Here is a 27920-nt window from a genome sequence, read left to right on the forward strand (position 1 = left end):
GGCTTAGAAGCTCCACTGCACTCTGCCAGCCTGACTACCGAGTTGCCATCACATACCTCAGAGCTTCATAGTCTCGAAGGAGTCATTCTGGAGATACCCTGTTAAATGTTAGTGTTTCAATTTGGTTTTAAGCTCTTGAATTCAACTGCTCTTTGTTCATAAATGCAGGACACTAAAACACAATCGAGGCAGCTATTATCTTAAATGCAGAAGTACCAACTTGCAAACTGGGCAGAGTACACAACCTGTGGTTTGGGAGGTGCTTGATCACTTCATAGCTCAGTCCCTCCCTAGTCATGCCCTTTTTGTGCATCAATGGGGAGTCTCTGCTTTAAGGTATTTTTTAAGAACGTGTCTTTCAGAAATAGTTCTTGGGAAACACGCACAGTCCTTGTTATTGTCACGGGACCTTGTAGTCTTGTTGCCATGTGGTCCTTGCTTCTCTAAACAGCTCAGGCACCCAAAAAGAGTCCTGACCTAATGCTGCCTTATAGTGAGGGGTTGGTAGTTTAGTGTGCTCTTGCTGCAAGCCTGCATTGCCTCCTCTCTAGTGGAAGTGCCACAGCCTGGCTCTCACTGGGAGTGCAAAGCCAGGGATCTCAATCTCCAAGTGCTGAGCCTGGGCAAGCCTCCATTCTTACCAGGGAAAACCTGTCTGTTCTTGGTGAAGAAACAGCCCTGGTTATTTTAGGTCCTTGGGATGCCAAGGGAAGAGTGCAATAGCAGACAGCTTCTGCTACTTGTGAGTGGCCAATTTAAGTAAATTATCTCAAAAAAACTTCTTATTTTCTCCTCCCTATCCCCAAACTTGCCCAAACTTTTAGTCTGCTACTTCCTCTCCTATCAGCTGAAATCATTAACTTCCTATGAGAATTGCATAACCTGCTAGTGCTAGGTCACCCTTTCCTGCTGGCATCTGTCTGCATCTTAGCTGCTTACAGCCATCAGTAAAACTATTGTATACTTGAAATGCTCCAATAAATGTTGCCTGAATAATCCACCGTGCAGCTTCTGTGTCCTCTGGTCTTTGATGTTTTGTAAAATGGTGGGAGTGTGGGATTCCTTTCAGAGTTGGATTTTTGGTAAAGTTTTTGGGATTCTTACATCTCTTGTGCTGCACTTTGAGAAGAGGCCAGAAGCATTTGCAGTGGTAGCTAATGCTTAGATCCATGCTGCGGCTAAGCCGTGTTGCCTGTTCAAGCTGTTCTTTTAGTGACTGTTCCTGCCCTGTGACACTGAGCCAGTGCTCCTTCCAGAGTGCTCAGGTGTGATCTGGAGCAGGACCTGGAGCACCGCTGCACCATGTGCAGAGAGAGTGCAGAGCTGCTTCCCTGACCCTCTGCTCTATTCCTTGCTTGCCTGTGCTCCCACCAGCTCAGTTCCTTGGACAGCTCAGTGCAGTTCCAGTGGCTGGAAGCTGAACCTGAGCCAAGGAGGATCATGACTGTGAACAGACATTGGCCTCTGGTATCTTTAGGGCTCCTTGTAAAGAATTTACTGATTGCTGTTGCCCAGCTGCAGGTGTTTCTCTCTTCAGCTTCCTGTTTTAAGGGGTGTCTCGGGGGCTAGGAGCTGGTATCCCCTGTGCTGGTCAGCAGGAGAACTAAATCTTTGGTGCCTGCTCATGAAGGAGAGAGTTAATTTTAAGCTCAAGGCAATGTGGCAGCCAGCAGAAGGGAGCTGAGCATCTTGCAAACGATGAGAACTGTAAATACAGGGAGCACTTGCAGAGATTGGAGACAGGAACAGTGTAGCAGAGAGCAGGGTTTGGTGCTGGGAAGACAGAAGAGCCTTGGCTGACAGGAGCAGGGAATGCTATGGGAGAGCAGGGCTTGGGCAGCACCCCTGCCCTCACAGTTCTGCACTGGCACAACAAGCTTGCTCTGCACTCTGCACTCCTTGGTGGGAAAGAGCCAATGGCTGGTGGGGACCAGTGCTACCACAGAGCCTCAGCTCAGGGAGAACAATGTCCTTCCTGCACTGGAGAGCTGGGCTGTATCCTCATGGAGCTGGCATGGAGGCTGCACTGCCCACGGTGCAGCTCCCTGCTAAGCTGCAGACCTGCAGAACATCACCTTGGCTTTCAGCAAAGAGCAGCCAGTCCCTGGCAGGAGAGAGAGATCCCCTGGCCTAACCTTGCTGAGAGGTGAGCAGCAAGTGTTTCGTGTGGTGGAACTGGTAAAGGAGTTTCTGGTGTCCTTGGCCTCCAGGTACATAATGTGCTGAAATTAATGCAAGTTACTGTAGGTGTTAAAGGGAGAAAACTGGGGTGGGTGCCAAGGGGTGTTGGATGGTGGCTGTGCCCCCAGGCATCTCAAGTCCTGCCAATCCCAGCTGTCAGAGCCCAGCTAGACCTGCACCAAGCAGTGCCTGTTGGGGGGGCAGCACTCCCCAAGGAGCCTCTGTGCTCTTCATGGGGTGTCACCATCTCTGCAGTTCCCCAGGTCGATTTCCAAGCTTGCAAAGATTGCTCACAGCTGTTGGCTTTCCACTGCCTACAGGTGTCACGAAGCTTGTAACATTGAGACAATATATTCAAATAAACTTCTTTTATAAACCAATTAAACTAGATAAACCAATTAAACCTCAGCCAACAGATAAATACAAATTTGTGCTGTGAAGTAGAATTGGAACCACCTGACTGTAGGAATTCTCTAGATTTCAGAAGGGTCCCCTGTAATGCACAATCCCTATGCAATGAGCTGAGGGCTCTCAGCCTCCAGGAGCTGAGCCCTCAGGGAGAGTCCCCGACTGCTGACCCACAGCTCTGAGGGGCAACTCCACTGTCCCTCAGCATGGCTCCTTCCAGAGCCTGTGGGATCTGATCTGTGGTAGGACAGAGCCACATTAACCTTCCCGACCAGGGCTCTGACCTTCTGCCCCACCACAGCCCCAGGGGCCGGTCAGGCTGGAGCCAGCCGTGACACGAGGGGGGTGGCACGTCACCAGCCAGAGGGGCTGAGGTGGCTGCTCCTGCCACAGCCAATTGGTTTGGGCTTGTCTTAAACACCAGAGAGGCAGAGGCTGGGCTGGTGGGTTGCCCCTCTGCAGGCAGTGGGTGGAAGAGGATGCAGTAGGGACATAGCTCCTGGCCTTGTTGAAGATGCAGTGGTAGGGAAGAAATCCCTCCAGCTGCTGGGGATGGAGAGACTGGACAGATGCCTGAAAGTGGAGCAGACTGAGACTGGTTTGCAAAAGCCAAACTATCCTACTCCTGTCCCTATTTCTATTTACTTATTTACTATAGCTGGCAATGGTCATGATGCCCTCGGGCTGCTGGAGGCACAACCAAAACCTTGCCAGTGCCTAAGCAAAGGAAGATTTACAAATCCCTGCATTGAGAAGCACCGAGCCAGTGGAGCTGCTCACGCAGGGGATTAGCTGGCTCATTGGAGGATGAGAAAGTAGGACACGTACCTGTCAGGTGACCTCCCCAGATCCAAACAGCACTTCACATGCTCTGCCTCCCAAAACAACAGATGTCCAGGATACATTGGGGCAGTAGAGGGATTTTTCAGATCTGGCAGCCAAAGAGACCAGTCTCTGTGCCAAGTCGAGAGAGGCCAGTGTTGTTGCAGGGATAAGGAATTTTCACAAACTTGGACCACAGAGAGAAACAACATCTTCCATCTTACAGTTATTTTACTGGTGGTTTTTAGGTCAATCTCTGGAAGAAGTGCAGGGGAAAATTTAAATGTTTCAGCCAATTTGATCTCAGAAACATCAATGTAATCCAGGCCCCTCAACACATATAAGTCCACCACAACTCTTTGCCAAATGGGAGCTGTTGGTAACCACAGCTCAGGCCTGCCCCAAGCATAACTGGCCCTGTGCCCCCATTTGGGCTCCCCCCGGCTTTGTGCTGGCTCCCTGTGCTGCCCAGCAGCCTCAGCCCCTCCTGACACCTGTGCCAGTGCTGCTGGAGCCAGGAGCAGGGAGCCACCAGTGCCAGGTGAGCCTGGCCAGCTGCACCTGCAAACGGCACCCAAACCCCCAGTGCTGCAGAGGGAAGCGCGGTGGCCAGCTCTCGTCCCAGAGGGCCACAGGCACGAGCAGCCAGCGATGGAAGGCAGGCTGTGGCAGAGCAGACACGGCTGCTCTGGGGCAATGTCACAGCATCTCTTGCTGCTGGTCCCACTGGGCGCTGGCGGCCCCGTGCCCCGTGACAAGGGGTGAAATGTGAGACCCCTGCTACGGGCTGGCTGTGGCAGCGACATAATGTCCATGTACATCCCCTGGAAAACTCTTCCAGCCTTCTGGAGGCGGACGGAGGAATCTCGGATCCAGCTCCCCGGAGACCTGGCCCGGAACCCGCCCGGTGCGGCGTGGCCGGGGCGGATCCCCCTGCGTGGGTCAGGGGCGAAGGGGAGCTCGGGCCACGGAGCAGCCCCGGCTGGAGCGGGGCCCGGCCCCTCCCCGCCTGCCGGCGCTGCCGGCCGGAGCGGCCCGGACAAGCGCGGGCTGCCGGAGCGGCCCGGAGCGCCCCCAGCCCCGGGAGGAGCCGCCCCTGAGCCCGGCCCCTTCCGGCGGCCCCGCCCGGCCGGCGCGGGGCGGCTCCGTTTGACCGGGCGCGGTGGGCCCGGCCCGGCCCGGCTCGGCTCGGGTGTCCCGGCTCGGCGTGACCCGGTTCGGGGTGAGCCGGCGATGGCAGTGCCGGAGGCGGTGCCGGGCCGGCAGCGGGCCTCTGGCCGCCGGCTCGCCCGTGGACTACATGAGCATCACCAGCTTCCCGCGGCTGCCCGAGGAGGAGCCGAGCGGCGCGGCCGAGAGCGGCCTCCGCGCCCGCAAGGAGGAGGACGCGTTCCTGGGCGAGCAGGACACGGGTGAGGGGCGGCGGCAGAGCCCGCCCGCGGCCCCCGGCACCCCCGGCCCTCGGCCCCGCGCCCGGAGCGGGGCTCCCCGGCTCCCGCCGTCCCTGCGCCCCGGCCCCGCCTTCACCCTGAGGGACGGAAGGCAGCCAGAGATCCGGGGCTTCGGCACAGAGCCTCCCAGGGCAGCCTGGAATGTGCTCTCCCACAGCCTGCTTGGCCTTCCGGCCTGGACCACTTGTGCATGGCCTTCTTGCATGCTCCTTGAGCGTCTCTCCACCTGGGATGCTCCTTGAGCATCCCCCCACCCCGGGGTGCTCCTTGCACATCCCTCAGTTCGGGATGCTTCATCCCTCCGGTGCTGAGCTGGAATAAAGTCAGGTGATCGTTTGAACTGTGAGAAAACCCTCTGCCTATTTTTAACTGATTGCTTCCTCCTCCATAGTTGAGAGAAATGCTATTTCTCCCTCATGTCGTGTTTCTTCTGGCGGTATTGCCCTTCCCCCTGGGGCTGGTTCCCAGTCCGGGTGCCTGTCAGCCCCCAAGCCCATGTTTGCACAGCCCCAGGCTCCCCTTGCCCTCTGCCCTGTGCCACCATGCCCACGGGTGAAGCCCCCATTGCCTGTTCCCACCCTGTGCTCTCCTGACCGTCGAGGCAAAGCCGCTGCCTGCAGGAGTGTGGGAGCAGCTCTCCTGGCAGCACGAGGCCTCTTGTCACACAGCCAGAATCTGGTGCAGTTTTGGCAGTGCCAACACCTGCAGGTGGGGTTGCTGGAGAAGAGAGCTGCTGCTCTCCTGACACTTGTTGCAGGAGCACCTGCAGAGCCCACCAGCAGCTCCAGTCTCTGCTGCCTCCTCTGCAGCAGCTCCAGACCTGAGGTGGCCCTGGTTCTCCAGAGCATTGGCTCCCACTTAAAGCCACAACTCCTTCACGGCCCTACGGAAGCCAAGTGGGATTTGGTGGCTTCTTTTTCAAAGCATGCACATTGGTGTTGGGATGGGCAGCTGTGCATTGGCTGTGCAGGCTGCTTCTGATCCCAAGTGACCCCTTCCAGCTGCTCCCATCCCCACACTGCAGCTCTGCTGTCCCTATGCAACACCAGTGGTCACAGAGACTAAAAACAGGATGTCTGTGGCAGAGAATGGAGGTGCTGCGTGGTGGGAGGGCTGTGGTCTGCCCTCTTCTACAGTTGCTTCCTAGATATTTGTGTGCCCTCATGCTGGGCTGGCCTGTCACCAGAGCAGAGGGATGGTGTCCTGGAATCCAGCTCACTCCTCACTGTTTCCCTGCAGGTGGGACTGGGGCCTCACTCGTGTGTGCCAGGGGCTGTATGGGACATCCCACCCCAATGGCAGCCCCTGCCAGGCCAGTTGTGGCCCCCACTGAGGCCACCAGCCAGTCCTCCCGCTCAGTCCAGCTCACTTAGACCAGACAAGCCCATGAGGGGCTCAGTGTGTGCTCAGAGGCTCAGGCTGCAAAAGCTGAGCCTTTCCTAGTCCCACTTCTAAACCACCACAGCACAAACGAGATTAAATTCCCTCTGAGGGGATTTCCTGCTGTGGGAGTTTACTCCTGGTTGCAGCATCACTAAAATTAAAACTCCTTCCCTCCCTGGCCTCAGGAGAGCTGCAGCCAGGTCAGGTTAATGCCATGACAAGGACTGGGCTGGCAGTGCCCAGGGTGATACTCAGCACCTGCCAGAGCAGACAGACAGGCAGTTGATGGGGGATGTGGGCTTTCCTGCTCGCTCCCCTCTCCTTTTCCAAGCCCAGGAAACATCTGTACAGAGGGACAAGTTTCTCATCTTGTCTTTTGCACTCGGTGCCTCTTCTTCCACTATGGATGCACAGAGTACTGCAGCCCCTGAAAAAATTCCTCCAGGAGCCCTGGATGATGCCCTGAGTTACTTGGTCCCCTTCAGAGCCCATGAGGGATGGGCACAACCTCACAGCTGCCCCAGCAGCTCCGTGTGCCTGGCAGCACCAGGACAGGCCGGGCATCCTTGGCCGGTGTCCTCCCAGCACAAGGGCAGCAGCTGACATTCACAGAGATTCAAGGCATCTTTCAGAGCAAAAAAGAGACTTTTTCATCCTGCTGAGGCCCAGCAAACTCCTGCCCCACTGCTTTGCCATCTTGGAGCTGGGTGTCCAGTGTGTGGCTTCATTCCACAGTGGGCCTCATCTGCCAGAGGAAGCAAGGAATTAAAGCAGAGTCCTTCCTGCAGAGGAGCCAGTGGATGTTTCAAGGCCTCCAGTTTGCAGGTTTGCTCCTCCCTGCCCTCGCTTCCCTAGAGGGATTTTCTCTTCCCAGGCCAAATATTTTGCTTTACCTCTGTTTTGCTCAGGTGCTTTAGCTCAATCACAGCTCCAAGTAAAGCTGCTGCATCTTTTTTCATATCTTAATTTCCTCTTCTTCAGTCCCGCTGCATTTCACAGACCTGTTTGCTGTGTTAAGAACCCCTCCAAATGGAGCATAAGAGTGGGCCTGTCACTGAAGGCTGATGAATGGATTGAAATGGAGTAAAAATTCAAGGGTTTCTTGTCTCTCTTAATCTCCAGGGAAGTCAGTTTGGAATAACCAGAGCTAAAGAAAAGGATCAGTAGAATGACTCAAAGCAGTACCTGAGCCAGAAAGGCTCCTGAGGGCTGGGATCAATAGGGAAGGTGATAGCCGTGCTGGAAGGGGCTCAGTGTAATGTTAGTGCTGGGTAAACACTGCAATAAGAGCCCCAAGTTGCTCAATAACTCACACCTGTTTTCTCCCTGTTGCCCACAAAGACCCAGACTCCTTCCTGAAGTCTGCGCGTCTCCAGCGCCTGCCCTCGTCCTCCTCAGAGATGGGGAGCCAGGACGTGTCCCCTCTGCAGGAGACCAGCAAGGACCCCTTCTCAGGAGACTGCAGCTGCCGGCAGGACGGGCTGACCGTCATCATCACCGCCTGCCTGACCTTCGCCACAGGTGTCACCGTGGCCCTCATCATGCAGATCTATTTTGGGGACCCTCAGGTAAGACAAAACTGTGGCTTTGTGATTGGGCTTTGGCTCCAAAGATGGGAGAGCTTCCTGACTTTCCTCCTGGTCAGAAGTTCGGAAAGGGAAGCACTGGGGAGCCATGGCTGGCGTCAGTGAGGCCCTGGGTGCTCAGTCTCCCCCTGGTTCCACCCCAAATTGGCTTGAAAGCCTTTTCCTGCACCTGGAGGTTGTGCTTGGAGAGCAGAGCCAGACTCTCAGAGCTTGCCCCATGGCCAGGTGTGAGGGCCTGTGTCAGGCAGATTTGGGGGCTGCTGCTGGGGGTGAACAGAAAACCCCACTGCTGTGACTGCAGCTGTGGTTTGAACCAGATGGGAGTGCTTTCAGAAAATAATCCTGAGTTAAACAGTAGGCATCTTGTCCACGTGGACAGAGTTTTATGGATTATGGCATACATGCCCAGATTCACCTCTGGAAGACTCATCTAGGACTAAGCAGGGAAATAGCTGAAAACAGAGGTGAACCTCCTGCTAATCTGTCCCACGGCCCAGTGCTAGATTGCACAGCCTAGGCAGTATGGCCACACGATTGGATCCTCCTGCAGAACCTCTGCCAGGGTCACGGTCAGCCAGAAGTCACCATCATCATCTCCACATGTAGCCATGGCCCTTCTGTCTTTTCATGTCCCCAGGCCAGCCTGGCTCTTGTTGAGATGCTGCAATTTGTGCCATAGGGACAAAATCAACTCTTTAAAATATCATGGCACTGTCACTCGTGCGCCAGGGTCAGGGCAGGAGCAGACGAGGGGCAGGATCGTAGCAAAGGCAAAGAAGGCTTTATTCAAAAGAACTGTGTGCTTTTTATAGAGTGGTATGATAGATTCTGTTCTATTGGCTAACTAACAGAAACATCTTTCTCACGCACTGTCCTTGAGAGGAACAGAAAAATAAAGTAGCAAAACAGCACCTGAAAGTTGTTTATAGTCAACAGGTTATCACATCTTTCCAGCTCCCTAAAATTTCTCGCAAGCCGCTGTGAGAAATGCTTGCCGTTTCTCTCTCTCTGTCCCATGGCATCCACAATGGCACTGCATTGAGGATGAGAACACGCTGTGGTCCTGGGGCCCTGCTGCGTTCTTTAGAGCTATATCCCCATTCCTAGTGACTGCCTGGCTGCAGCACAGGGACAGCTCTGGGCTGGTGAGGGGCAGAGGGAGACGTGGCCCCCAGCCTGGCACACAAAGTGTGGAAAGCTGTGTGAACCGGTGGCCGTGGCTGCCTGCAGCTGCCCTGGAGCGGGGATGTGCCAAGGGACGCACGGTGCCCACTGGCATAGGTTGGATCAGCCCCGGTGCTGGCCCCAGGCCTCAGGTGGCACACGGGTGGGTGCAGAGGCGGGCAGGAGCAGCAGTGCCCAGCCGTGCCCCCTCTGTCCCGCAGCTGTTCCACCGCGGCGCCGTGGTGACGGACGCGGCGCGCTGCACGGCGCTGGGCACACACGTGTTGGCCCAGCATGGCTCCTCGGTGGACGCCGCCATCGCCTCAGCCCTGTGCGCCGGCATCGTCAACCCCCACACCTCGGGGCTGGGAGGGTAAGTGTGGGGCACTCGGCCTCTGCTCCTGGCTTTGGCTGTCCCCAAGGGAGTGGTTTCATGGAATCCCAGAATGGTTTGGGTTGGAGAGGCCTTAAAGCCCATCCAGTGCCACCCCCTGCCAGGGGCAGGGACACCTTCCACTATCCCAGGGTGCTCCAAACCCCGTCCAGCCTGGCCTTGGACACTTCCAGGGATGAGGCAGCCTGCACCAGTGCCTGGTTCCCCTACCTCCTCCTCAGACAGAGGGATATTTCTTCCAAATACCTGATGTAAACCTGTCCTCTGTCAGTGTAAAGCCATTCCCCCTTGTTCTGTCACCATCTGCCCTTGTAAAAAGTCCCTCTGCAGCTGAGAAATGCCTCCGTGGCAGTACCAGGCTCAGGGTGTGGTGCCAGGGCTCTGACATCAGGCAGTGGATGTGTCCACATCTATCACAGTGACCCTTCCTGTGCTCCATGCTGTCAGCACAGGACAGAAACCCCAGGCAGGGAATTGTTTCTGCTGAAGTGGTTGCAGGGAGCATCCAAGTCCCAGGCACAAGAGGGCTGGTGAGGGGCAGAGGGAGACATGGCCCCCCAGCCAGGGGAGCTGTGCCAGGAGCTACAAACACCCTGGGCTCAGCCCCAGTGCTTTCAGAGCCTGAGTTCTGCCTTCCACAAGCTCGCTCCTGAGGCTAAGGTCTGAGCCCAGCTCCAGGAAGCTGCCAGGGAGGGGTGTCCTTCTCCCAGCCCTCATTCCCAGGGCGGCATCCACGCGAACCTGCTGCTCCTGGCTCTGCCGGAGGGTTCAGCAGCATTGTATAAACCAAAGCCACCTGATCACTGCTCCAGCTGCACCACCCATTGCTGCTGTAAGCAAACACCATCTTTTGTTGCAAAACTGCTCAGATTAGAAAGAAAATCCCCGATGGTCCCAGCCTGGCAGTGGAACAGAGCCAGTGGCTCCATGACCAGGCAGGCAGGGACTGCTCCAGCCTCACCAGGCTCAGCACAGAGCTGCCTGTGTCCCACACCAACCCTGCCTTGGCTGTCCCGGTGTGTGCCCTAGGCAAGGACACACTGCTACTCCGGCCACCTGGTGCCCTGCTGGGGCCGGTGACCTGGCGCAGCGCCCCTTGTCTCACGGGGCCGCCCTGCCCTCAGCGCCCCCCGAGCCGTTCGGCCGCGGTGCTGCAGGAGCCGTGCCGCGCCCTGACCCTGTCTCGCCGCAGGGGCGGGGTGATGCTGGTCCACGACATCCGCAAGAACAGGAGCTGGGTGATCGACTTCCGTGAGGTGGCTCCCCTGGGCATCCCACTGGAAGGGGACCTACAGCAGGACACCAAGGTGAGAACCAGCGTCCCGCAGCCATTGTCTCCAGCTCTCCTCCCTCCAACTTTCAGGCTGAGGGGCAGATGCCCAGCAAAGCTGCAAGAGTTCTCTCTCATCATGGGACATCCTGGGCCCTGCAGGCATCAGCAGGATGCTGGGAGGACAAGAGCCCCAGGAAGGAGCCTAATCCCAGGTTGTTCTGCTGAGTTCTCTCTCCTGGGTTGAGAACAAGATTGAATTTGCCTCTCTCTTTCCAAAACCTTTTATTCCATAGTAAAGTGTGTTGCTACAGACTCTTCCCCTCTCCTAACTATGCAGATAATTCCAAAGTAAACATGCTTTCCACCTCCCCTTGCAGTTGAGGACCACGTCCCATGTCCTCATGGAAAGGAGACTACTCTCTTCCTTTTTGTCCTGTTTTACAGCCAGGTCTGCTCGTAGGGGTGCCAGGCATGATCCTAGGAATGCACCAGGCACACCAGTTACATGGCAGGTAAGACATGAGGCTGGCACAGGCTGTGCCCTCGGGTCCCTGTGGGAAGCTGGGAGCACATGAGCCCTTGCCATCAGACCATGTTCTCAGCCACCAGTCAAAACCATCAGCAAAGAGGTACTTAGAGGCTTGTGTTGAAAGAGATGTTTATTTTTTTGCTATTTCATGTACAAAAGAAAAAATTCAGCGTGGTCATGTTTTCTGCAAAGTGAACTGTTGGCTAAGAAGATGTACAATGAATGTTCTGTTAGAGCTGCAGCACATGGCCCTGCATGTCTGTGCATTTTCATTGTCTCTTTAGCTGGACCCTAAGAGGTGTGCCCGTCCTTGGTGCTCTGTTGGGATACAGAGGGATCTGAATGACTTGCTCACCACCAGAGCCTGGCTTGAGCTTTTGCTGCTGGCACAGCCCTTCCCCCATCCATGCCCTGCCATTCCTCTCTGGGGCACATCCTGGAGCCCTGACATGATCCTGTTAAGGAGAAACACTGAAAGCTCAGTGCTCCTTTTGGCCACTGCTGGCCTCACAGCCTGGTGTCCCAGGAGCCCCTGACTGCCGAGCCAAGCCCTGTGCTAGCTCCCCAGCACCCTGCCCCACTGCAGCCCTCCAAGGCCCATTTCTCCTTGTCCTCTCTCCCTTGGCAGGCTCCCCTGGTCTGAGCTGCTGGGCCTCGTGGCTGATGTTGCCCAGAATGGCTTTAATGTCACACATGACCTGGGTGAGTACCTGATGGGCAGCTCAAGGCAGTTCACTGTACAAGGCAGCTGGGGATGCAGGGGGTTAGTCGTGGGAAATCAGGGCTTTGTGGACGTGGAGATTGGATGCTGTTGGGAGCTGAGCAATGCGTGAGCCACAGTCTGCCAGGGGACAGTGTGGTGGTGGCCAAATGGGAGCCCTTTGCCATGGTTGGGCAGAGCCAGGGCAGACAAACCACACTGGGCAGTGCCCAGGGCCAGGCAGGGAAGGGTTCTGGGGTTTCTTTGGGTTTCTTTCCCAGTTCCAAAGGACCAGTGGTCCAGCTCCCCCCTAGTTTTGCAATAGGGCCAGAGGCAGCAGCAGGTCTCCAACATCCCCATCAGGTGCACAGTGACTCGAGGTCCTTGGTGCCTTCCTGACCCCTGCATTTTCTGGATGTGCTTCCCCTTCTCACCTGCAGCCAAAGCCCTGGGTGAACTGAAGGAGCTGAACTACTCTGAGCGATTCCAGGAGCTCTTCCTGCCGGGAGGGCAGCCCCTGCTGCCTGGGATGTTCGTCCGGCGCCCGGACCTGGCGGCCGTGCTGCAGCTGCTGGGGGCAGAAGGGGTGGCAGCCTTCTACAGCGGGAACTTGAGCCAGGAGATGATCTCTGAGGTGAGCCAGGACTGCCCCTGGCACCTGCCAGCCTGGGGCTGCCACCTGCTTAAGGTGACAAACTGGAGATAAGCCAAGTGCCAGCACAATGATGGGGACAGATGCCTCCTTTTCCTTTCCTGTCCCTGCAGTGGTGGGAGTACTGACACACAGGCCATTCCCACAGTCTACAGAAGTGAAACCTCCATTTCCTCTATAACCAGGACAGTCTGGAAGGAAAACAAAAATCATTTTGGGCTATGGGCTCTGTTCACTTGGGTGACAAAGCCTTTTTCCCCAGGACAAGAGGCTGTTGAGAAACAAGTTGTTGTGGTTAATGGGACTGTAGGATACAGACTCCAGGAAGATGGCTTGAAAAAAAACCTGAGTCTTGTGAGCAGAGGATTAGAAAGGCTTGGTCCCACTTGGGGTTGCCCTAGTTTAACTCCTGTTAGAGGTGCTCTGGAAAAAATATCAGAACAGATAAAGTAATTCTGGTGAAAAAAGCCCCAAACAAACCATAGCAACTTTTATATCTGTGTGGCTGCAGTAGGGGTAGTTGGAGCACTATTTTATTGTGCCACCATGGTTCAAGTGGTGCTCCTTCAATAGCTCATCAAGAATCTGGAATGTGTTCATTCCACTCAAGCCTCAGACATCTGTGGGAACTACGGCAGAGATGAAGGATGAGGAGCAGGAGGAGTCCCAAGCTTGTGAGCATCTCCACAGCTAAACCCTGCTTTGTCACTGTGTTTTCCTGACCTGGGGGCTGCCACAGGGAAGCACAAATTCCCTGTGGAGGAGCAAGGGCCAGGGTTGCCACATCAAAGATCCTGACAAGCTCTGGGATCCAGTGCACAATTCCAGCTTTGGTTGCAGAGCAAAGTGCTGCCTTCACAAAGTGGTTATTGTTCTAGCACAGGGAGGGCATCCATCTGGTGAAATCAACAGCTCCAAAACACCCACTCTTTGCTTCCAGGCACAGGTGCAAAATAGTACTCTCTTGGGAATTTGGGATGTCTGCAGTGTGTGGCTGACTGGGGCTTCTTCCCCTTTCTCTGCTCCTTGTGCCCCATTCCCCACTGGCTGGATCTGGGGAGCCAGGTCCTGGCTCAGCACAGCCCTGGGGTCCAACCAGCCTTTTCTCTGGGAAGGAAACAGGGATCCCAGGTAGGAAAGACATCTTTAGCAGCTTTGGGGTCACTTGACATTCTGGCCCCACAGCATACCCTGCATTAGCTGTCCTGCTCCAGTGATTCATTCAGTTTTGCCAGAGGAGTTTTCCTGCCAAGGAGGCTAACTGGGTTAGAGATCAGAGCATGCAGGCGTCCCAACAATCCCATCCTCTCCCTAAGAGCATTGTCCAGACACTCCTGGAGCTCTGGCAGCCTTGGGGCCATGCCCATTCCCTGGGGAGCCTGGGCAGTGCCCGCACTCTGTGATAGCCCTCCCTCATGTCCATCGTGACTCAGCTACAGAAGACCTGCAGTGGAGAGGATGGCCCATCTTTCCTGTGCCAGCCCTGGTACATTGTACCTCTGACAGGAATCTTACAGGAAGACCAAGGCTACAGCAGACCCACTGTCAGATGAAATAATTTCAGATAGGGTGAGAACAGTGATTTTTTTAGTTGATATTTCTAGTGATGGCCACCTGCTACACCCAAGCTCCTTGTCTCCTGCACCCATAATCCTGGCAGTATTCAATGCCCCTTATCACACTCCTGTTTGCCAGCCAGGGCAGGGAGGCTGCAGGGCAGGGCCAATCCCCATCTTCCTGGGCAGACAGAATGTCCTGGGAGCACCCTTGGCGTGGGTGAGCTTTAGGAGGGGAGTGCAGAGCATCCTGAGATGCTGAACAGTGAGCCAGGTGCCAGGGCTGTGAGAGCACAGATGCCCAGGGTACCCTAAGGAACCTGGCACCTGCTCAGGCATCTCAGTGGAGTGTGTTTGGCAGTGAGGGTGTGTTGCACACACAGCCTTGGCCCAGGCTGCTCAGTGTGCGCTGCTTTGCTCTCGTGCAGGTCCACAGCTACGGGGGAGTCCTGGTGGAGGAGGATTTCAGCAATTACAGTGTCACTGTGGAGGAGCCTGTGCACACAACCTATCGAGGTACACCCTCACCCTGGGGCCATGCAGCTCCAGGGGAAGCTTTTCTTCACCTTGCAAGGGGTGGCAACAGCATTGAGCAAGAGTTGAAGTCAAAGCTGTGCTGAAGTGTCTGCAGAAAGGCCTTCCAAACAGTTTCCTGCTATTTCCTGCTGACACTGAGGCATCATGGGTGGGACAGGAGATTTTCAGTACTTTGAAATGTTTTTTCCCTTGGAAGTTTAAAGATGCAACATGGTCATATCTTGATGCAACATCTCAATAGAAGCTGGACCTACAGCTGAAGACAGTTCCCAAAGGGAAAAAAAGCTAACTTTATGCAAGAAGTTTCTAAAATGTCAATATTTTCTAGCAGTCCCTGTATTTACCCTCCTTATAGCTGTAATGTTGCAAAATTTTTAGGTAGCCTTCCAGTATGTAAAAGAGGTTAATAAAAAAATAAGGGAAAGTGACTTTTAGCATGGGCAGAGAGTGACAGGACAAGGGGAATGATTTCAGGCTAAAGACAAGAGATTTAGTATAGATGTTAGGAAGCAATCTCTCCCTGTGAGGGAGGTGAAGCCCTGGCACAGGTACCCAGAGCAGCTGGGGCTGCCCCTGGATCCCTGGCAGTGCCCAAGGCCAGGTTGGACAGGGCTGGGAGCACCTGGGACAGGGGAAGGTGTCCCTGCCCAGGGCAGGGGGTGGTGCTGGATTGGCTTTAAGATTCCTTCCCACCCAAACCATTATGGTTTTCTATAACTCCATCTCCATTCCTCCATACTGCAGTCTAGAAACCAACAGCCAACCAATGAGAACTGACTTTCAGAAGTAAAAAAGTATCTCTGTTTGGGCTTCCTTCATCCTTCATGAAGAAACAGAAAGATACAACAGGGATGTTCTGGGAAACCCTTCTCAAATCATGTTGCTTTCTATTATTTCCCCTTGAATCAGGAAGGGTTTTGCTGTCCTCATGGATGAGTGCTCTCACTGGATGGTGTCTGACAAAAGCAGCTTCATTCCTCCTCTCTTCCCTCCACAGGGCACCTGGTTTTCACCCCCCCACCTCCACATGCAGGGCCTGCACTGATCTCAGCACTGAACATCCTCGAGGGCTTTAACATCACAAGGCAAGGATCCAGAGGGAATATCTTGCACTGGATGGTGGAGGTAAGAGGAGGTTCAACATTTGGCTGAATTGCTTGTGTTGCTAGAGAATGATTTATTTATTTTGTGGTTGTACAAAAATGTTTGTATGTTATTCCCAGAGGAGAATGAGCAAATAGACTGCTAAGGTGTAAAACTGAGCAGTGCTGCTGTCTCAGAGGCTGAGCAGGAGCATCTTTCCTGCCTAGGAAGAGCTTTTTCAGAGCAAACTGTGGCTTTGTCCCTCTCTTGTATACAGTCATCTCTGCAGAATGACCCCACTGCACCTGAGGGTGGTCCCATCAAGTTCCTCCACCTCTGCCATTGCAGAGCACCTGAGGCACTGCAAGGTGTGCTGCAAGAAAAGCCTCTACACGGTGATGACAAGGAAAACCTACCCAATACTTCACATTTTAAAAAAATGTTTACATTTTTGCCCATGTCCTGATCTCTGAGGTCCAGAATTTTTCCAGTATTTAGGACTCTCCTGCCAAAACCTTGCAGCTTTCTAGGAGGTTGAACAAGTGTTCTGTCTCCTGCTCTGTAAGCAGAGTTGTGGTCTTAGATGTTCCACAGATGTACAGATAGGGTTTATGAGTTGGTAATTTACAGATCCACAGCTGGACTTTAACAGCTGGGAATTTTAATTGAGGATTTAACTACACCCTTGTAGCAGACAGGACAATGAGTGCATGGAAGTGTCTCAGCAAAAATGCAGCAACTGGAGATGTCACACGCTGTGCAGAGGCATAGGAGATTGGCTCACCTGAGTCATTTTTGAGCTCTCTTCAGGAAGCTTTGGGTGAATCTATTTCCTCTGCCAAGAGTTTCACCTGCTGGTTATCCTGGAGCAGCACCCTCCAGCTCCAAGGCAGTCACTTCAGGAGATGTGTAATCCTGATTGCCTGGGTCTCACAGCTCAGCATGGGGCTGAGGTTCAGTGCTAGGCCAGCTTCAGGTATCCAGCCCTGGGACAACCAGGACCAAGGTTAAGAGCTCCTCAGCCTCTGGGGTGAAAGTGCTCTGCTGTTTCCATGGAGCTCTTGCCTGGCCTCCAAACCCTTGTCCCCCTGACACGGTGTGGTGGTCAGGACACTGCTCCATGGACATGCTGCCTTCTCCAGAGCTTTGTCACATTCTGCTCTCCACACAGCTGGTAACCAAGGAGAGGCTGTTGCTGTGTGGCACATTCCAGAGCAGCAGCCACGTCTCGCTGGCTGCCTGCAGGGGAGTGGGCTGTTCTGGATCCTGAATGACCATGGCCCAACCTGCCAGCTGAATGCTGAGTGTGTTTCTGCTCAGCCTTTCTCTCTCAAGGCTGGCTTGGCTGAGGAGCAACTCTCTCCTCATGGCTCTGCCCTGGCTATGCTGTGGTCCCAGGGCTGGATAAACCCTGTCCTTTGAGATTGCATCTTCCCATTTTCAATGGACTGGCTCAGGCAGGATTCTGCATGTCTGAGAAACCAAATCTTTTCCTCCTTTTGCACCATCATTCCCTGATGTGTACTGGGACTGATGCTTTCTTTTCAAGCCCTTTGGATGGTTTACAGCCAGGAGCTGGGCAGCAGCTGGAGAGCAGAACAGCTCATTTCTGCTCAGCACTGGTGCTGGGCCAGCAGAGCTGGGGTCCAGAGGCAGCAGCGAGCCCAGCACCTCTGTCCCATTGGGATTCAGTCTGGTCCCTGCTGTTGTGGTGGCCATTCAGGAATGGAATGAGAAGGTAAATGGCATCCTGGAGACCCTGTGTGCCAGCTGGCTGTGAGGCTGAACCGCTGAGCTGGACATCAGCTCCTGCCAGGGATGTTGCACTTGTGGCTTCCTATTGCCAGAGGGCAGGGTTAGAGGGGATATAGGGAAGGAATTCTTCCCTGTGAGATGGTGAGCTGCTGGCAGAGGTTGCCCAGAGAAGCTGTGGCTACCCCATCCCTCATAGCATTCAAGACCAGGTTGGAGAAACATGGGAAGCGGTCCCTGCCCATGGCAGGGGGATGGAATGTGGTGAGCTTTAAGGTCCTTTCCAATTCCAACCATTCTGTGATTCTGTGGTTGTACAAATACTGCTGGATTCACTTGGCTCCTCCAGCACAGTTTGCCATGCTGGACTGAGGCTCCTTGGTTCCCATACCCACATGTGGCAGCCTTTGCACTGAGGTATTCCCAGAACCCAGACTTCTGGTAATTTTTCTTCACAAGCTTTAGCCAACACACGAGGACACCAGATACCTCTTCTAGTTTGGAGTATTAGAAGCTATATTTCCAGGGCCACATAAATGTTTTTCCTTTCCCCTCCCCTCTCCTTTCCTTTCCTCTCCTCTTCTCTCTTTTCCTCTCCTTCTCTTCCTCCTCTCTTCCTCTCCTCTCCTCTCTTTTCCTTTCCTTCTCTTCCTCCTCTCCTCTCCTCTCTTTTCCTTTCCTTCTCTTCCTCCTCTCCTCTCCTCTCTTTTCCTTTCCTTCTCTTCCTCCTCTCCTCCTTTTCTCCTTTCTTTCTTTTCTTTCTTTAGACACTAAAAATAGCCCTGAGTCTGGCGAGCAACCTGGGAGACCCATCTGGTGACGTGTCTGTCACTCACACAGCAGAAGGCATGGTGAGGTATGTCTGAGGAGGACAGGCAGGTGAAGTTGCAGGATGTGTGGGTTGGGTATCATTCCTGGGTGTGCTGTGCCCTGAGCTTTTTCTCCCTCTGTTTTATGAAGGAAGGGTCAGACCCTGAGTGTCCTCCCAGGGCTCATTCTTTTACAAGGATCACAGCTGAGCACAGGCACGGGGCTCTGGGGATGGGTCGCAGGATGTCCTCACTCAGAGGTTTCCTGGAGCCAGCTTGAGCTTGAGGGTTCCTCCCACTTTGCCACAACCCTAAACATTCCCTTTGAGTGGGTCAGACAGACAGCTGTCCCTGTGGACATGGCCACACGTGCCACTTCTGCCTCCCCTGGCCCTCTGTGGGGCTCGGGGCCTTGCAGAACACCCAGCTGTACAGGAGAGGCCAGGCCTGGGGTTTGAGCCCAGCTTCCCCCCTCAGAGCCAGGCTGAGCCACGGCTGGTGTTTGGGCTGGCCTGACTTGTCCTCCTGCTGAAGACTGCCATTCAGCTGGGGTTGTCACCTTGGCCACTGAGGATGGCTTTACTCCTGGTGAGGGCAAACAGGGGCAGACAGAGCCTTTGGAGGCTCATGGCAGACTGAGCGCCTCTCGGTGCAGACTGAGCCACCTTGTCACCCCTTCCTTCCTCGGGGTGAACCAAACCAGCCCCCTGTCCTTGTGCAGCCCCTCGGGACCCTCAGCCCCAGCTGTGTGAGACACCAGGACACATCCAGCTCCCCAGGCTCACAGCTTGCTTTCCTCTCTCCCTCCCTCCTTGCTGAAGCAAATCAGAAGCCAATTCCCTGCGCCAGTTGATCAATGACTCCCAGTCCTTCCTGTCCACACCTCCCTCCCCCCTGGAGAGTGGGGCTGCTGCCAGCCAGGTCCTGGTCATGGGCCCCGATGACTTCATCGTCGCTGTGGTGAGGTAAAGGATTGGCCTCTTCCTCCTCTACAGCTGGGGTGGGAGCAGGGGGAGGAGTAGGAGCAGCAGGGCAGGGTGGGAGCAGACGTGGATCAGGCAGGCTGCTCTGTCCCAGTCAGTCCTGCAGCAGAGGAATGGGAGAGTGGGTTGAGATGTGTGGGCTGGTGCTGCTCTGCCCCGTGCAGCCTTGGAGCCCTCTGGCAGTGGAACGTGGCTGCAGTGGCCTGGACCTGCTCCCCAGGGAGAGGGGGTGGCAAATGTGGGACTGATGGAGGCAGATCCATCTCAGCAAGGGGAATCCTCAAACACAGGGAGGGACAGACTACTGTGGCATAGGTGTCTCCTGCTCCTAAGTGCATTGGTCTCTCCTCAGTGTCACCAGCCCTAGAGAACCATCAAAGAATCTCTATCAAGACAAGGTGGGACAGAAAATTTGAGCCCTGAGAGCCTTGAGGTGTACAAAAATCTCTGGAGTGATTTTGATGAAATTTCCTGTGTTTCTTTTCAGTTCTTTGAATCGTCCCTTTGGCAGTGGAATAGTAACACCCTCTGGAATCCTCCTGAACAGCCAGATGTTGGACTTCTCCTGGCAAAATAAAACAATGAACCACTCCATTCCCAGGCCGGTAATGAATGGCATGGCAAATTCTTTATTTACCTTTTCTTTTTCCAGTATTATTCTCATCTTCACAACAGAGGAACTATTTAATGCCTTATTAATAACAGAGACAGCAGCCTGTAGAAAGCTGCTATTTTTCATAATATGAGCCACTGAAAGTGAGAAAACAGAGAGCTCCGTGTCCATAAGTTATTATTACAATGCAGAATTATCAAACAACACCATTACCTGCTTTCCCTGCAGCCCAGATGCGCTTTAAGTAACAATGTGGACTTGTATTAAGCAGTTTCTTCATGAATTGTTGCCCTTCAGGTTAAAAAGTAACAAGTAGCAGGAAAAATGCTTTGGAAAGAAACAAATGCAGACCTGTGCTGGCGGCTTCCAGGGCTGCCTTGTGCATTGTAAAACCCTCTTCTTTGAAGAGGGTGATGAGCTCCATGCTCCTTCTGTGGGAGCATTGGCTTGTTGACATTTTTTGGTGTAACTTTTCTTCAGCTGCAGCCAAACCTGGCTCAGCCTGGCAAGCGGCCGCGCTCCTTCCTGCTGCCCACCATCGTCAGGCCCTCGGAGGGGATGTGTGGCACCTACCTGAGCCTGGCAGCCAACCACGGCGACAGAGCCCTGAGCAGCATCGTGCAGGTCAGTGCCCTGTCCTCCCTGGCAGCTGCTCGCTCAAGGCTGAGGAGGGTCCCCTCCTTTCCCTTCCTAATTGTCCCAGGCTGGGTCAAAACTGGTGGCCACAGGTTACTGGTTCAAACTTTGGTGCCACCAGTTCCACATTTGGGTTGTTTCAAATCTCTAAGGGTTACCAGTTTATTTTTCTTGCACCTTTCCTGGTGTCACCACTCATAACTGTAGAAGAGAAGCATTTTGGCAAAATCTGTAATGGTTTTTGTCATTCTAGTACCTGTTCAAAACTCATCTTAAGGATGATTAAGAAAAGAAGGAGCATTTTTTTATTCAGCAAATCACATTTTTTTATTCAGCAAATTGCAGGAAACTGGCAGCCCTTTAACCCTTTTCCACATGAAAAGCTCCTTTTAGGGCATTTCCAACTGAATTCTTCCAGCTCAACACTGAATATAAATTGGGCAGTTCCTCTTAATTTATGATTTGTAAGAAAGGAGGTGAAGTACTTGCCAATAGCTTGATTGCATGTACAGCAGTAATGGATTGCTGAAAAGAAAAGCCTGAGAAGGGCTCCCAGTTTCCTTACCTTTGGAAAGCATTCTTCAGAGCAAAACCAAAGCCAAGAACTGCTTCCTAGTGCTTTGTTTGGAGAAGTCACATGCTGAGCTTTTGGCTGTAACAAACACTTTTAGAGCTTACATCATGCTCCAGACACACAACTCTGCTACTTTAGCAGGAGTTATGTGACAAAAAGCCCATGCTATCCTGAAAATGTCATGCTTTACAAGCAACAATATACAGGCCACATTCCAAGGACCTCTTAGAGTGTGCACAGCCCTGCAGCAGTTCATGCAGTTCAGTAAATGGTTCAAAATCTCCTTTGCCTGCTGCATGTGCAGATGTTGGAGCCACCAATTTGGGGCATACTCAGGAAGTTGGCTTCTCCTATTCTCATAGCTTTTTTTATTATTGAGGATAATTTATTCTCTTGCAGGTTTTGGTAAATGTTTTAATGTTTAACAAGAATCTGAGTGAAAGTTTGTCACTTGGTCGACTTCACCCCCAGCTTCAGTCCAACACCTTGCAGGTTGACAGTGAGTATGGACACTGGGTGGGACACGGATGGACACAAATCCAGAAGTTTAGGAAAAGAGCAGGATTTCCCTAGCACAGTGCAATGGAAGCACCACAGGTCACCGTGTTCTAGGGTCCCCAGGGGTGTGGAGGGTTTTGGGGAAGATGAAAATCAGAATTCAACTTCTTCAAAGCTTGGAGCCTTTGCTGAGCCATGTCCTTTCCCTCTTGTCCTGGAAATGCTTCCTGACCCCTCTGGCACCACCTCTCCAAGCTCTTTCAGGTGCTTCTCCCGAGCCCTTCCTCTGTCCCAGCTCATCTCCTGGCAGTGGCCTTGTCCTGTCCTTAAAATCCTTCTGGAGATCAGATGCCATGGACAATATCCAACTCAGCAAGGCTGCAGCCTCAGCTTCATCCAGACATGTGCTTAAAACTTCCTGCACTTTATTCCCACTGACATAAATTATATTCCTTCACTTTTCAGTCCATGTCTCTTAATTCCAGCAGCTGGGAAGAAGGCAAGGCTTATGGAAAGGGCTGTAGCTTGACAGTGCTGAAAACACAGCATCAGTGCTGGCCCTCTGCAGTCTGTACTGTCAGCTCTTGTCCTTGTTACTGTCAGTCTTGGTCTATTTGGTGTTTTTCACACTGCCCCAGACTTCACCAGAGCCAACCATAAGTGAAATTTGGTTCTCATTCCACACCAAATAGCCATAGTTCCTGGGCTTTTCCCATTTCAGAGGAAAATCTAAATAGGATCTGTCCTGTGGTGTGCCCTGCAGACTTGGAAGTTAAAATGGAATTAAATCTGAAACTTCACAAGGTCCTAATTTGTGAGTTTGGACATTCTGAAAGAGCAGCAGGCAGGTTTCCCCCACTGCAGGCCCCAGCAGTGTTAGACAGACCTTTGCCTCCAAGGCAACCCTGGTTTCAGTTACCAACTTTCTTTTCAAATCCCTGCAGGTGAGTTTCCTGAAGAAGACATTGCATTTCTTGTGGCCAGGGGCCATCAGGTGGATAAAGTCCCAGTGGTGTCCCTGGTGCACGGGGCCAGGAGAACCAACAGTTTCATCATTGGCCTGAAGGACCCCAGGAGTGCAGATGCTGCTGGAGCCACAATCTTGTAGCAGCTCCCAGGGGCCGTGGGCTGTGCCAAGGCTGACACACAACCCTGTGATGTGCATGTTCTGAAGTGGCCCCTTCCCCAGCCCCCACACTGTGGGAAGGTGTTCTGCACTCCCCACCCTGGCAGCACAGAGGAGCCAGCAGCAGCAACATCCAGCTCTCCTTTTATTTTTCAGTCCTTTGGATTGCAAGCAGCCCGGGCCTTGTCATAGGAGTGGCAGGAGCACTTTTCTTTTGTCAGTCTTGCTAATAGTTCAGCCTTTCCAAAGCTCAGTTCTAGCCAGCATCTTACTTTTAGGGACCAGGAACATAAGCAAGGGAAAAACAGCTGCTGCTGCTGCTGTTATTATTGATGGTGATTATCCTCATCTCCCTGTCTTTCCCAAGCTCCTTCTTTGCTTCCAGTGCAAGCCAGTAATTAATACAGCCTGATGTAATGTTTGTAGGTGCCTGCAGCTGGAATATTGGGGAGTCCTCTAATACTCCATCTGGGCCAGCTGATTTTTGCCAACGTGCAGCGTCCCAGGGAGGTTCCTGTGCCCACATCACTACCTACTTTGAATTTTGGCAGTAAATATTTTGAATCCAGTTGCTGCACAGACTCAGTGACAGTCTGATTTTGTAACCAGAGCAATGGTTTTCACCAGCTCTAACAACTTCTTCCTCCAACAACTTGTGCACCCCCCAGTAGTTTTCTTGCAGAGGTTTAACCTCCTCACTGGTGAATTTCAGATTAATGGTAGCAGGTTTAACTTTCTTAGACACTTTTGGAGATATCTTAGCAGTACTCCACAGTGAAAAACCACAGATCACTGACTGAAGACCACATGGAGAGCATTTAGGTGGGTTCAGAGCTTTTCTTCCACTGCATTATCTCAATCTGTTCCAAAAGCCTGGGTCACTCCTACAGAGAAGCTTGGGAATTTCTGCTGACTGAATTAATGGCTGTACCTTAGCTCTGTGTTTCAGTCCTAGTGAATCTACTGGAAAAGCTGAAGAGAGTGAGAGAAAAAGTAGAAACCAAACCAAACACTACTGAGATAATTTTCTGTCCACAGCATGTAGCAAAAATAAAAGAATGCTCTTGCATTTCGTGTCTGAAATTGAGAAGGGAAGAATTCCCCAGCTGACATCTGCACCAGGTCATTCAGCCCACATTTGGACATTTCCTGTTCTTTTTGCTGGCTAGTTAGAGACACTTGGCACTGAAAAAATCCAGAGTTTGATCATTTTCTGCAGTCTAAAATGTGATGTTTTCCTTCATGGTGCAAATGCACCCATGGCCACTGTACATATTATATATGTATGTCTGCTTATGGTTGTCTTGCTCTTTGATTTGGTGATGACACCACTCACCCTGACCTTCCTCCCCAGGCACCCTGTGGCTCCCTGTCTGTGCCACCCTCTGGCACTCGAGGGCATGGGCTGGTTTTGGGGTGGTCAGGGCCACAGGGCAGATAATTGGACTAATTGTTCCTGGGAGCTGTGGATCCCAGAGCAGCCCAGTGGAGCACGTTGGGCTGAGAGAGAACTGAGGTGTTTTCATGCTCTGCTGAAGTGCAGCCACCCATGAGGGGAGCATAGCAGCTCCCACTGACAGCACCGCCAGCAGCATTTCCTGATCCAAGTGCATCCATGCCCTCCGCTGGGACAGGGGAAGCACAATGTTGTATCTGTGACAAGCTCTGTGCCACCAAGAAGAGACTTCACCACAGGGACACCAAATCTATGTATTTATTTCTCTGTCATCAGCACTAGAGTTGGTCACTGACCAAGGATGGACAGTTTGTAAATGTGTCTTGGAGCAGACCTCTTCGGGCTCTGTGGGAAGGGAAAGGAGGCAGTTTTGTGGGTTGAACCTCTCTGGAGATGGTCTGGGGTTTTCTGCTCTGTCCCAGCCCTGATCTGGCCCTTGGGCATGGAGGTTCTCTATGAACAGCTGCAAAATATGTGATCGAGTCATTGTCAGTGCAGAACTTTGCATGAAATGTCACCAAACACTTTGAAAGATTCCATTCCTCCTTATTAACTGAATTCACCAACTTCTGATGCTGGATACCATGTGTATGTTTGGGAGTAAAAGACTTTGGTCTTGATTCAAAAGGGCACTCCTATGTCCCAAACTACAATTTCACAGCAATTATCCAGAATCTTAAAATAAAGCATGTTCTGAAGGGTTCTGCTCAATCATGGCCTGCATTGCAAAAAAAGAGAAAATTGAAAATAATTGGAAGATGAGACCTATGCCCCTAAGTTTCAGCTAAAAGAAGTAAAGGTATTCCAAATAATTTCCTTTTTTTTTTTCTGTTTAAAAGCAACATCAGTATAGCACAGATGTATCCAACATGGACACCTTTAATCTGCCAATTGGCCCAGTGTCTCTAGTATCTTGAGCCCATCTGTTGTGATCCGATGAATTTATCATCTAATGAATTTAAGATCTGATAAATTTAACATGAGGTACCAAGACATACCTGATGTTTCCCTTGGTACAGGTGACATGGGCATTGTGAAATAAAGGGCTGTATTGCAGAGATGTGTGTGTGCAGAGTACCTGTGCTGATTTCAGCCTGGCCCTTGCAGGCATCTGACAGCTCTGAAGCAGAATTTGTCCTGAAACTTTGTCATGGAAGTGTCAGTGACAAAATACAGAGGGACTGGGAAAAACGAAAACTATTTTAAAAGGAGTAAAATAAACACAAAGTAAATAATTTTTTAAAATATGCCTTTACTAAATGTGACAAATTGTGATCTGGAATGTGGCCAGCTTGTTTCTGCCCAGGTTTGCAGTGCTCCCCGTCAGTGTGTGCTGCTTTCACACGAGGATGAGCTGGATGGAGCCAGGCTCTGCCATGGAGTTGCAGCAGTTTATCCTTGTTTTTCCAAGGGCTGAACGCCCCTCTCGAGCACAGGTGACAAACTGCCCGCTGGCTTTGGGCGCTGCTGCTCACCCGGGCACAGCCCGAGCGGGAGAGCAGGAGCCAGCCCTGCCCTCCTGCAGCAGGGTGAGGGTGAGGATGAGGATGAGGATGAGGATGCTCTGGCTTTGGGCTGTGCCCTTCTGTTCCCTCGCTGTCCCGAGTGTGCCCAGGCACAGAGCGGTGCCGGAGCCTGCCCTGCTCCCGGCGCTGCGGGCGGGCAGGGATGCTGCGCTGCCCGGGCTGCCCGGTCCGTGCTGCTGTGGCCGGGCACGGGCCGAGGCACCCCCGGGCACGGCTGAGGGCAGCCCTGGGCACCGCGGCTCTTCGCGCACTGCAGCAGCTCCGGCGGCGCGTCCTGCCCGAGCCCGGGGCACCGCCCAGGGCACGGAGGGCACGGAGCAGCCGCTGCTGGGCCAGCAGCTCCGGGTGCCCGTCCCCAGCGGTGATGAACAGCGTCCTGCAGCTCTGCAGGGTCACCTGAGGGGTCCCTCAGCTGGGGCAGCAAGTCTGGAAGTGCCACCGAGTGCCGGCCGGCCGGGTCACCTTCCGGGTACCCGCTGGAGACTCTGCCCGGACCATCTCCGAGCCCCCTTCTGCTGCTGCCCGGCCCGACGGGGCTGCTCCGGGCACACAGGGGAGTCAGGCCTCGGCAAACACCCTGCGAGCAAACCTGCATCGCTTTTATCAACATCCAAACCACGCAGGGGTTGTAAAGTTTTGCAAAGAATCAGACAGAGCAGGAAGAGCTCCTGTAGCACCCAAGCTCTTCCATAGCTCAGTGATGGAAAGTGGCCCCTAGGCAGGGAAAGTGTGAAAAATGCCAATCACCTGTTTTTAAATTTTTAAAAGTTTAATAGTAATAAAATGGTTATAAAAATAGTAATACAATTAGAGTAATAATAATTTGGACAATTTGAATTAGGACAATTCGAGACAACAAATACAAAGAGTTACGGACGTCCGGGTACCATTTTCTGGGCATCACGAGCCCGAAAAAGGACACCCGTTAACAAAGGGTTAACCCTTAAAAACAACAGCCTGTTTCATATTCATACACTTCATACATGATGCATAAATTCCATTCAAACACGGGATTCTGTCAGGTCATCGTCAACTTCTTCCTCTGAATCCTGACAATGCCTTTGAGGCAGGAAGAAGTTCGTTTCTTCTGATCAGAGGGCAATAAATTCTTTTTCTCTGAAAGATTTAGGTGTCCTGTGGCTGCTATCTCACTGCAAGTTGTTTCTTTAAAAAAAGTATCTTACATAGCATCATTTCTATTTTAACATTTTTTATAACCTAAAACTATATTTAACACACTTCCTAAGATAATTAATACAGCATTACTTTCTAACACAACACATATAATATTCACTTTAATATTTGCAAAAAGCCAATCATAAAATATGCGTTTTTCACAGAAAGGAAAGCTGTGCCAGGCAGAGCTGGTTTCAGAAGGGCAGGCACTGGTAGAAATGAAGCACACTTGTGTGGAGGGCAGGAGTAGGAGCAGCAAAGCCCTGACACGTGCTGCCCTTGGAGGGCTCAGCAGTGGTCACAGCACTCTGAGGTGCAGATTGTCCTGGCAGGCTGACCCTGGCTCCTGTGGGGAGCGTCCCGTGTTACAACAGCTCCTGGGCAGCCACGGAATTCCTGGCCCAGGCAGGACTCTCCAGCCAGCAGGTTCCACCTTTCCTTGTCCTCGGAGTGGAGGAGGAGAGATGAACTCCTGTGCAACGCTGCCTCACCTCTCTTTCTCACCACACTCACAGTTCAACAAAACACCAGATCCAAAGTGAGAGTGACTGCAGTGCAACACATCTCCCTTCCTTCTCTCCAAGTGAGCATTGTACCAGTGTTAGAGGGGAAATTATCTTGTTCAAGTCATTTTTCTGTGTAATACCTGTCATTTGAAAACACTGCTGTATGAAAATGAGTGTAAATAAACCTACAATTTTGATTGTCATGATATCAAATGCATTTGTGTTCTGTTGAGGACAATGAGGCAGCTTAAACACCTGTCCCTGCTGCAGGTAGCCCTCCTTCCCGGCTGGAGCTTTGGTCTCATTCTGTGTCATTGTTTTGCAGCAAAGCTTCAGCATCCCAGACAAACTGAGGGTCTGCTCCTGGATGAGTTCCACAAACAGAATGACAAAAAAAATTACAGAATAGTTTGGATTGGAGGGGACCTTAGAGACTATCCAGTTCCAGCCCCTGCCAGGGGCAGGGACATCTTCCACTATCCCAGGTGGCTCCAGGCCTTGTCCAACCTGGCCTTGGGCACTGCCAGGGATGGGGCACAGCTGCTG

General features: G+C 52.7%; 1 protein-coding gene across 1 annotated transcript; it reads left to right on the forward strand.

The window, feature by feature from the left end:
- Nucleotides 1-4644: 4644 nt before the first annotated feature.
- Nucleotides 4645-25509, forward strand: GGT7 (gamma-glutamyltransferase 7). Its single transcript, XM_030963531.1, is given in 16 exon segments — nt 4645-4683; nt 4685-4823; nt 7587-7813; nt 9217-9368; nt 10582-10696; nt 11107-11174; nt 11820-11893; nt 12332-12525; nt 14528-14615; nt 15634-15761; nt 18239-18327; nt 19102-19245; nt 19751-19868; nt 20363-20500; nt 21486-21585; nt 22529-25509. Coding segments are annotated over 16 exon segments (1977 nt in total). The 3' UTR covers nt 22693-25509.
- Nucleotides 25510-27920: the final 2411 nt, after the last annotated feature.

This window comes from Camarhynchus parvulus, chromosome 20 (assembly GCF_901933205.1).
Source record: "Camarhynchus parvulus chromosome 20, STF_HiC, whole genome shotgun sequence".
Classification (NCBI taxonomy): domain Eukaryota; kingdom Metazoa; phylum Chordata; class Aves; order Passeriformes; family Thraupidae; genus Camarhynchus; species Camarhynchus parvulus.